This window comes from Protomyctophum bolini (assembly GCF_963924005.1).
Source record: "Protomyctophum bolini genome assembly, chromosome: 2".
Classification (NCBI taxonomy): Eukaryota; Metazoa; Chordata; class Actinopteri; order Myctophiformes; family Myctophidae; genus Protomyctophum; species Protomyctophum bolini.
In genome coordinates this window covers 10,149,906-10,160,804 of record NC_137863.1, presented here as the reverse complement: position 1 = coordinate 10,160,804, position 10,899 = coordinate 10,149,906, and the positions used below count along the sequence as shown (strand labels likewise).

Below are 10,899 nucleotides of genomic sequence, written 5' to 3'. Positions count from 1 at the left end.
CTCCCACGGCCTTACTCCAGACCTAACCCAAACCATAGCTGGTTATTGGTGGGGGTACTAGGCATACGTTATTCTGTCCATTATTCCATACCGATATAGACTGAAGCAGTGTTTCCCTCCATCTGAGAAGTCAGCATCCATCAGGATCATACCTTGCTTATCTTTCGCATGCATAGCCTTTATTGCAGTTGCTCAGGTAGGTGCTACTTCACTGTCTCCTGTGTTACCATGTCTTCCTCCTTGCTTGGAAATAAATTGGGGGGAAAAATGTAATCAGATTAAGATTGAAAGTTTTGAAACCTACACCTGTGAGGGCTTTGTATCAACAAAGGCTGTTTATTGCTTGATTGACTGTAAATTCTACAGATATGAGTGGCAATGACTGTTATTTGATGACTGAAGTTATTATTAAACCTTATTTGAGCCAAATTGCACACGTAAGCTTTCTTAATTCTTTGGGGCTTTTTTCCTTCCATAATTAGTTTTCTACTATTAGATTAGATTAGGGTTTCTGTTGTGTTCTATCAGGGTGCTGGATCTATTGGTATATTATTGATTGATTCTTTCAGAAGTCGTCAGCTTCCACATTTCTCTCTTATCACAAATTAATAAAGATAGGAAACAAGATAGATTGATAGATATTGATAGATAGATATTGCCTACTACTATAGCATACTATTCATGCCTGTGGCCATTTAGCATTTAAACATAAGATGATTGAACTTATTGATTATTTATCGTGATTTATCCAAATTAATTTATCCTACATGAATTGGTTAATATGAAATTCCTGCATCACGTATTCAGCAGATCTTTCAGGTTATCTCCAAGTTTAGTTCCAAATGTACTAAACCCCAGCATCCTGTGATGCATTGTGAGCTTGTCGATCGGCTGTTTTCAGCTAAAGCCTTCATGCCCACAACAACTGAAAACACTTATATAGAGCCCTGGGAGACTCAAACCATATTGGGTTTAAGAGATGAATTAGTTGAAGGAGCTCTGTGGTGTTTCTCCTCCTGTCTGAAACATTCTTTGGGGAAAGTGTCTCTAGGTTATTATTGATATAAATATTTAGTTTTGCTCGAGTCTAGGTTCTCAAACAGCATGTTGTGGTATTCTTATAGTTTCACATTTCCTACATTTACATTTAGGGTTTTCTGACATTTTAAATAGACACACCTATTTAATAAAGTGCCCTGGTGACAGTTCCGTCAGTGCTCATTGCACGTGGGCATTTATTTTTAGGTAATTCTGTCAGCCACAGTCAAATGAGGATCCTACAAAGGAAGTTTAAAGAATCCTATCAAGAGACCTCATCTCTGATAAACTTGAAGTTACAGTATGTGGTTTGCTCTAAAGTTATTGTCAAAACACATTGCACAGATATAGCCTACATATTACTGGACACAGTTCACCAAGAAACCACAACAATATAAATAGCTAACAATGAAAACACAGCATATTGTACAATATCATGTTTAGTCATCTTAATTTGCACTTTTTTATTAAAGTCTCATAAAGGTGTTTCTATTAGGATTACAGGTAATTTAAAATTACGACCAAATACATGGCAAATTTCTCCCATTGTGTCTGTCCTGTCCCACCTAGGCTGTCAACATGGAGGATTCTTCAGAGCAGTCCCACTGGGCGTCTCCAGCTCTGATCGGCTCCGACCCCCTGGCCAGCTTCTCTTCTGAGGCCAGTCTCTTACCACCAGGAGATGATGGAGAGGTCTTCTTCTCCAATGCTGACATGGACTACACAAGCTTGCCCTCTTACTTCTCAAACCCCAGCCATAACCGAGGCCCATCTGCCTACAGACACAGCTCAGGTCAGCATTACCACCACCTGATTGATTGAACATTTTATTTCACAGTATTTAGAATGGGTACATTTCACACCTGTGGTGCGATTTATCTCCATCCATTTATTCCATCCACCACTGTTCATCAAGTATACTTTCATGAATGCATTTAAAAACCGTAGTGGTGATGCTTGATACTTGTTGTTTATTATGACATTACTTAAAATCAATGGTTGTATCCTGTTCCTTTCTCCTGCAGTTCGCCAGGTGTACACTTCACCATCGCTCTTAAGCAACCTGCAGTGGCTAGATGGGCCTGGCAGCCACTCTCTGAGTTCTCCCTACAACCCGGCAACCTCCACTTGGAGTAACATGCCTCTGACAAAGACTCCTCTTCACTCGCAAACTCCAACATCCCTTTACACTACCAGTGCCATGTCATCCTTCAGTGCCTCAAGAGATGGATACTCCTCGCCAAGCAGAGAGGGCAAGGAGAGCCCCCAGTTTCAGGAAGCGTTGAAGGCCGAGCGCTTGAGTCCACTCGGGGGAGGGAGCAGTTTTCTGAATCTGACCTCAGCTGGGCCTGGAGGCGTGTACACGCCTTCTCCTCATTCACATATGCTGGGCACCTACGGTTCATACATGACCTCTCCGCAAGACTACAATGCTCTCTACTCCAGCCCGGGGTCATGGATAAACCCATCCTATTCGCCCAAACTACGCAACAAGATGAGACTATCCCCACCAGGTGAAAACACACTAAGGTTTTATCATATACAGTATATGACTAAATACTATTTTGTCAATATTGGTGTTTGTAATTTGTACATGGTGTATGACTGGTTGGGCAATACTGAAATCCTACACAATAAAAAACATAGTGTCATTTGTCTCTGAGCTGGGCCCGTATAAGGGATTGTTTTTACACTCATACTGTCATACAGTGATATTAACATTTTTACTTTGTAGGATAATAAATTAATGTTTGAATTTTTATTCTGGCAGAGGCCAGAGAGTGCGTCAACTGTGGAGCCACAGCTACCCCTCTGTGGCGCAGGGATGGCACGGGCCATTACTTGTGTAATGCCTGCGGACTGTACCACAAGATGAACGGTCAAAACAGACCCCTGATCCGGCCAAAGAAAAGACTGGTATGTAAACAATGAGACACTACTGGTATGGCGCAATATAACAGATTAGTATTTAGTATTTAACATATTAGCATTTCAGAGCTCCATAATTGATATATATGTGATATATATATATATATATATATATATATTGCTACAGACTCCTAATTGTCCTGTGTTTTTCAGATCGTCAGCAAGCGAGCAGGTACCCTATGTGCAAACTGTCACACAAGCACGACAACACTGTGGAGACGTAATGCCAGTGGGGAGCCTGTGTGTAACGCCTGTGGACTCTACTTCAAATTACACAACGTGAGTCTGTCTATTTATGGAATGGTGCTATATAGTCTATTCTATAGTCTATCGGTCACAGTTACACATGAAAACCAACCACGGCATTGATAAGCCTTGATTCTGTTTTCCATTCCCGATGATAATGCAGAAAGTGGAAACCTAATTCCTTCCTTTAAATATGTAGGTAAACAGACCTCTTACTATGAAGAAGGATGGCATTCAAACAAGGAACCGGAAAGTATCGAACAAGAACAAGAAGAACAGGAAGAATGCCCTGCCGGAGCCGTACCCAGACCTGACTCATCCGCCACCACCTCTGGATGAAAACGGTGGACTTGGGCAGTTCTCGTTTGGCCCAGGTTCCCTGCTTCCCTACAGCCACAGTTCACACATGCTTCAACAACCATCCTCCCTGCATCCCTCTGCTACTTTGTCCTATACACATCACCCCAATGCTGGAATGGTGCCCACATTGGTGTGAGATGACTGGTCAAGACAAGCCATATCATTTAAGATTTGTACTAAATAGCCAACCTACAAGCTCACATCGGAACATGTCCAGAATAATGACATAGGCTATATTATAATGTCCAAAATAGGGATGCCAGGTTGAAAGTGGTTAACAGTGCATCCAGCATCATTCATTTTACTATGCACCAAGCATCATTGAGGACAAAAATCCCAGTGAGTACAACAAGAGACAGGATTTATTTTACAGAACATTTTTTGGAGTCAGTACTTGCCATTTTTTTGTAAATTTGTCCATATTTTTGTATAGGGTGTGATAAGGAAAGAGGTGATTTTAAATCAAGAATCTGTGTTATTTTTCTATGACTATATTTCAGCTGAAGCAGCCTACTTGTTTGAGGTCAAGTTTAAATCACTCGGCTGACTTTGTTGCATTATGTAACACAGTATATGGGAATGTTTAGCTGTATTTTGTAAATACAAAGAAAAACTTTTTTTATAATGGTAATAGCAAAATGTGTATAAAAATAAATAAAATATATAACATATCTGGTTAAGAAGTGTACGTAAGATTAGAATTCCCAGTTCATGTACAATATCTCTACAGCTTCTGTGGGGAGAGTTCCTCTATAGTAGTGGTCTGTAACAGTCTATAATAGTGTCTTTGTCACAGAATTGAATTTGACAGTCTAATAGTGGTGCACTGGGCATGCAAATTTGCCTTTAAGCTGAGGTGACAAAACATTCAACTTAAATGCAACTGTTGTGCCAAGCTCTATATTTAGTGTGACGTTATCAGTTGATAAACAAAAACCTGGCCTCAAACATTCATGTGCGTATTCACGTGAATGGTGAACACACGCACACACGCACGCTATAATAATCACTCTTTTCCAAAAATGTTCAGAAATGGCTAAATTTGCCATTCCAGAAGCCCACAATGTGCTGTGTTGCAATAATATAATACCGGTATGCAATAATTACATATCACAAAAACACACCAATGTTAAGAGTGTTGTTCGTTTCATGATATCAAAGCTAATCTATTAAGCAAACTGAAATGAACAAATGTTAACCAAATGTTAAAGATCAGAAAGCCTGCGTGGTCCAGATTTGGCCTGCTAAAAAGGTCATTTTAGTTGATGCAAAAGTCAGACAATGGCGCTTAAAAGGCTTAATGTTTAATTTAAGGAGACAATTTGATTGATCAGATCAACCCTATTCAAATTGGACAAAAAAGTGTGCATAATTGATTCCGCTTTAAATATATATTTTTAAATAATATATAGAACGTATGTGCCGGTATGCAGTCTGGGACATTCTGAGCCTGTTGGGACTGTTTTACCGTATGCAGGTGACTACTACACACTTTGTCTATTCATGTGACCAAGGGTAACAGGTACTGTCGGCCATAATAGTTTCATGCCGAACACGGTTTGTTGCATCTAAATGCATGTCTGAAAAGAGACCAAATCCAAATCTCACACTGCTTCTCTGTAGCGAATAATCAATGCAAACAGTGCGAAGATAGTACTATTTAAGATAGGTTCTCTCTGCCATTCAGTGAATTGTAAGAATGGAAGACCATTACTGAGGCTTAATGTTGTCCTTTCTTTTACTCCAAATATAATCTAAATTATCTATATTTACTGTACAAACACCAATACAGAAATGCTAAAATACAACACAGAAGCCACTGAGTACTGTGTTAAATGTTCTTAATGATGGGGAGTAGGGCTGGGGCCACTTTCTTAGCACTGGTGGATGACTGATAACTTATCACTGAGGCCACAGACCCTACAAGAATCCACCTGCTGCTGGCACAGGCACTCATACACTCCCTGTCCGTTACTGACTAGGGTACAACATGTACAGTTCAGGTACAGTATATGCAAGCCCTTTAGACCCTAAATTAGGTCTCATCATGCTACATTAAACAAAATATATGTATTTGCATTTATATAAACATCTTTATGTCAATTTAGTTTAGCCTAGAGAGTAAACATATAATGTACGCTAGAGTTACAAATGGATAAATGAATACTGAGGCTTTTCTGTGTACTAAGCAGAATGGTGTTTTTGATCCTAACAGATCTTTAGGTCCAATATTAAAGCATTACTATGTCAACTTTGGTCAAATCCATATAATAATCCCATGAAAATGCACACAATGGATTACCATTGCAGATAATATAGTGATAAACATTTATATTGATAAACAATGGTGACACTGTGTGCTTTTAAACGTTGCCAATACAATATATTGTGGCAAACCAGGGGAAACAGCCAGGCCTATTCCCCACAGAATGAGGCTGGGGGAGGTGATAGAGGGAGTATATCACCCTGTACAGGTATTGCAGCCAATGGGAGCCTGGACATGGACGCACCTGCAGCCTGTAAGGCAATCAACAGAAGCTTTTAAATAGCCGACGCCCAAGCTGTCTGGTGAGTCAGTTTGAACTAATGGAGGAGTGAGGAAGGAGTAATCACTCTGTTCATGAGGAGGCTGGTATGAGGGAGATCTCACAAGTGAGTACAAGACTTAACTCAAACCTTTGGACCCACTTGGATGTGCTGTGCGTGTATTGTGGCTCACCTGGTCTCGTTCTCCCTCCCTCCTAGGCCGAACTCCAAAAGGGAGCTCCTACAGCACTCTCCCCCAACTGAGTAAAGTAGTCACTAGCTCTCTCTCTGCTCTGCCCACAGGACTGCATGTGAATAGAAGCCCAAGCCCCTGACAAGAGGAACCCTGTGTTGACGTTTTGCCCCATTTTCCCCTTTCCCTAACACTTTAATAAAAGACAATTTAAGTTTATGTTGAATCTGACTCCGAGCCTCTTATTTTATTGTGAATCTGTGCCTATTCTACCCTGGGTTGCCACAATATTTAATATGCGCTGCATAATAAATGCTGTGAACCAGTTACCATTCTCTTGAATTGATAAATTGATTGATGCCCTGAAAAGTCTAGACTACAAAATGATTTAGCTATATCAACATTACATATACTTAAGACAAACTGTCCACTTGTCTAAGAAAGTGCAGAAGCAGAAACAGTTGTAATATATTTATACATTTAGAACCAAAATAAGGTTTAACATTTAAATATTCTTTGAGTGAGACCATAATTCATTCTCTTTTCCTTGACTGGCTTTATCGGTTTCTGCCGCCAAGCTTTGGGGAAATGGTAACAAATGACAGGGATAGATTAGTAACCACAGGCCAGATCCAGCTCACATAGTAGGCTGTCCGTTGGTGGTGGTCTCTCTCCTATTCTTTTTTTTCTCTTCTCCCATCCATCCTGTTTTACTCGCATTTAAATTGTCCCTAGACTAGTTGCAAACCTATGAGCCATTCTAATGCAGGCAGATGCAAACATACAAATATTCACAGCTGTCGCTTTGTATCTGAAGTTGAAGCCAGTTGATATTATTTGTAGCTTTTATTCTTCACCACTTTTCAACTTATCTTCATACTGTAATTGGTCCTCACTAATGTTCATTTCTACTCAGTCTGTGTCTCATAGGAGGGCTGTTGGCAGTTCAGCAACCCTCCACCAGTGACATCATCGCTAGGCAGATTTATTTTAACAAGATTTAAAGAAATGTTTAGATTTTTATTATCATGAGAACAATGGCTTCCATTATCACATTGCAACTTTTCAGGAATAGAAAGCCTGTAGTTTCTATTAGCTTGGATTCCCCATTGATGACGTCACTGGTGGACGGGTTTCTGAACTGCCCACAGCTCTCCCATGGGACACATACACATACATTTTATCATGAACATTATCATTAGTGACGACCAATTATATGAAGGTAGGTTGAAAAGTGGTAAATGGTGCATTTATATAGCCGTAGCGCCTTTATCCAAGGCGCTTTACATAGATTGTGCATTACATTCACCCATTCCGCACACACACACACACACACACACACACACACACACACACACACACCGATGGCAGCGGAAACCATGCAAGGCACCAACCAGCACATCAGGAGCAATTAGGGGTTCAGTCTTGCTCAAGGACACTTTGACACAAACTCTGGAGGAGCCACTCTACCCCTGAGACACCGCCGCCCAGTGGTCCTTTAATGTCGCTGGCTTACCTTGACAATGAATGGTATTTATGTCATAATAAATATCAGAATGCAATTTCTTCAAAATTGGTAACCAAGCACCCCCTAATGGTATAACAAAAGACTTCAGCCTCATCCACTTCCAGGTCTACTTTAGACTAGAGAACATTAATTTAATTAACTTTGTGTAATAGCTTTTATGTTAATGTAATGCTATAGGCTTACACGTTTTTACACAAATTATCTAAAAATATTTAATTACGTGATTTGTTGCTCTTCAGACAAATCACACAATTACTGCAACAAACACAGCAGCATAAAATATGTATGTCATTTAATTTGAAGCATGCCTGAAACTAGAGTACAGCACCAAAAATAACTGAAAATGAAATAGTATTGAACTTATATTATCTGTAAAATATGTATTTGTAAATAATTAAAGTTGGTCCCTTGGTGTAACTTAAGAGTATATAAGGATGCTTTTTAAAGCCTCTAATTGTTTATAAAACACCTTTTCCAACATAGAATGAAAAGTAAAATGTGATCAACAATAATAAGAATAGTAAAACATTTGGCTATATAACAAAGAGCTTTGCTGTGTATAAAAAAAATAATGTCACAGGACATACAGAGTGAGACAACTCCCCGGGCTATTATGGGTATTCCCACACAAACACTGCCATAGCCAATCGAGATTCTATCAGTGCACAATCAGACTTGGATTTTGTAAACATTATTGAGAACTATTGTGTTTTGTTTTTGTCACGGACGTGGCATTACACAGTATGCACATGGGGTAAACAAGAGGCAACTCATCATCCTCCACTTTACTGGCCTTTCTTTACAATGAGAGTGCAGAGCAATGCTCCTGAAAGCAGCATCACACCCACAAGCAGCCATCTTCGTAGGGTTTCCTGGGACCTCCAAGCCTCCCTGGCTGCATCTCTACCAAAGATATTGGTGAATGTATCCTGTAATGTAAAGTATGGATCAGACAGATACATTTTCTTTTTTGTTGGTCTACACACACAGTCATGGTTTTGACAAAAGAACCATATTTGATATATTAGTATTTTCTCTGCCTGCTCACCCAACCTCCTTGGCTCTGGATCCATGGCTCAATGTGGCTATCTAGGTATAAGGTCATCCAGTCTGCGACGGGGGACACCAGAGGGACCATTTCCTTTTCAACACACTCGACACAAAGGGTGCCCCCAAAGACAAACAGGCCCACTATGCGCCCCCAGTTGACTCCATCCCTGAATAACTCATCCATCACACCCTCAAAACTGTTGTAGGCAGTGGTAGGGGTAATGTCGAACTTGGAAGAGAGATCATTAAAGGCTTGTGTATAGCGCAGCTCGAACTCATCAGCAGCATGCCGAAGTGCTGCCTGCAGTGCCTCTCCATTCGGAGAAGATAATGTCCCCAATTGGCTCCTACCGTTTACATTGTTCACCAGCAACCCATTGGTTTTATCTCCTTCATTCCTTTCACTTGCATCCTCCAGTTTCATGTTCCGCTGAGACAGTTTATAGCTTATGAAGAACACCACCAGTTCTCTGTTGCTGTACAACATAATTTCCACACTATACACCACCAACACTTCAAAGTTACTCAGACCTCATAGTTCCTCCTGCCATGGCCCACAACCTCAGTGGGATGTCCATCTTGTGGTTGGCAACTTCCATAACCTGGAAAGGTTATGGAACAGGTAGTCACATAAAACTAGTAAAATGCCATGATGTAGAATGTAGATAACCGCCCACTTTGATCAGTGATAATTATTTGTATTACTTTTTCCAAATTAGCTTTAGCCCTAGGAGCAACTTGGCAATGTTCCTTGAAAGGGTTAAGCAGGGATTAATTGCTTGCACTGATTGCAGATCCCTGTGATCAAAACGATTGCTATAATAACCGGAATAGTTTATAATATACAAATAAAATAAATACAAAAGGCAATGAACCATATCTGAGGAACACGGTATCATACAAAAACAATGTTTAAAAGCTGACAACACTTGAAGCTTGTCAGCTATTTCTTCTGACATTTTTTAAGCTTTTCACCTATGACATGCGCATGTCCGAAGTAAAGATCGATTAATAGATTATTGTATTCCATTTTAAATATATATAATTAATGCAATCGTAGTTTGATTATCGCATCCCTACTGCGGTTAGCAGTAGCCCTGCTCGCTTAGTGTCAGCAAATCTAAATAGTAAAATGCTTTATTGCTCGTCTTCGTTCATTGAGACATTTAGCGAACGTAGTTAACGGCGTAACGCTAACTTCAACTGGCTGCCATTACAACCACAGACCAAGCAGTGTTACAATATTTAATAACGTAGGCAGCAGGCTATAGCATGACATTTTGAAATAATACATTGCCATTATCTTATCATTAATAATGGGTTATTATACATTAAGGAGCTGACATACTGACGGCGACATCTCACTTTAATACGTGTTCAATTTATTCTAGCTAAAGATGCTAACTAGCTGGCTTCGCATAGGCTACACGCTAATCTGTGCAAATCATGCAAAAAATAAACTATCTGGGAATGAATAAAAATGAATAAAAATTCACGCCTTACTTACAACAGCAAAAAGATGCATACTCTCAACGTTAGGTTTTAGAATTATTAACATCTATCTTTGCACACAGCGTCACTTCTACAGCTGCGCACTCTATAGGGCCTGTGACCATTCAGGCCATATGTCTATGATTCAGGCACGGTGGTGACGGCAGTCATTGGCCCATAGATGTGTATAATTTGAGGATGTCCCTCCTTCATTTTCTGCACCGCCACCAAGTCCAACCGGAAAAAAATCTTCACGGAAGTTGAAAGAATAAAATATAATTTCAGAATTATGAATTATGTTTTTAAACCCACAATCTACCTTAGATTAGTTCGATACACAGCATCTAGGGACTAGATCTATGTTATGTAGATAGACGTCAATGCTTCCATAAACGCTTTTTTAAAACTCATCTCATTTTAAAAATAAGTGAAATAAGTGGCATAAGTTAGTTAAACCACATCATTATGGTGCTTTGTTTGTGCTACAAGTAATTTTCAAGTAATTATATTTCCTGAATATATTTATAAATATTGTAAT

At 39.7% G+C, this 10,899-nt stretch overlaps 2 protein-coding genes across 2 annotated transcripts; one reads left to right on the top strand and one right to left on the bottom strand.

Annotated features, from left to right (window-relative positions):
- Window positions 1-27: 27 nt before the first annotated feature.
- gata1a (GATA binding protein 1a) lies at window positions 28-4,248 on the top strand. The gene is made up of 6 exons (XM_080781383.1): window positions 28-196; window positions 1,609-1,831; window positions 2,064-2,552; window positions 2,810-2,955; window positions 3,121-3,246; window positions 3,413-4,248. The coding sequence occupies exons 2-6, from the start codon at window positions 1,618-1,620 to the stop codon at window positions 3,707-3,709; spliced, it is 1,272 nt and encodes a 423-aa protein (XP_080637509.1). The 5' UTR covers window positions 28-196; window positions 1,609-1,617; the 3' UTR covers window positions 3,710-4,248.
- Window positions 4,249-8,096: 3,848 nt separating this feature from the next.
- Window positions 8,097-10,519, bottom strand: LOC308324543 (bcl-2-like protein 1). The gene is made up of 3 exons (XM_080776611.1): window positions 10,378-10,519; window positions 8,869-9,472; window positions 8,097-8,749 (listed from the first exon to the last, which is right to left on the bottom strand). Exons 2-3 carry the CDS (start codon window positions 9,355-9,357, stop codon window positions 8,606-8,608), a joined length of 633 nt encoding a protein of 210 aa, XP_080632737.1. The 5' UTR covers window positions 9,358-9,472; window positions 10,378-10,519; the 3' UTR covers window positions 8,097-8,605.
- Window positions 10,520-10,899: the final 380 nt, after the last annotated feature.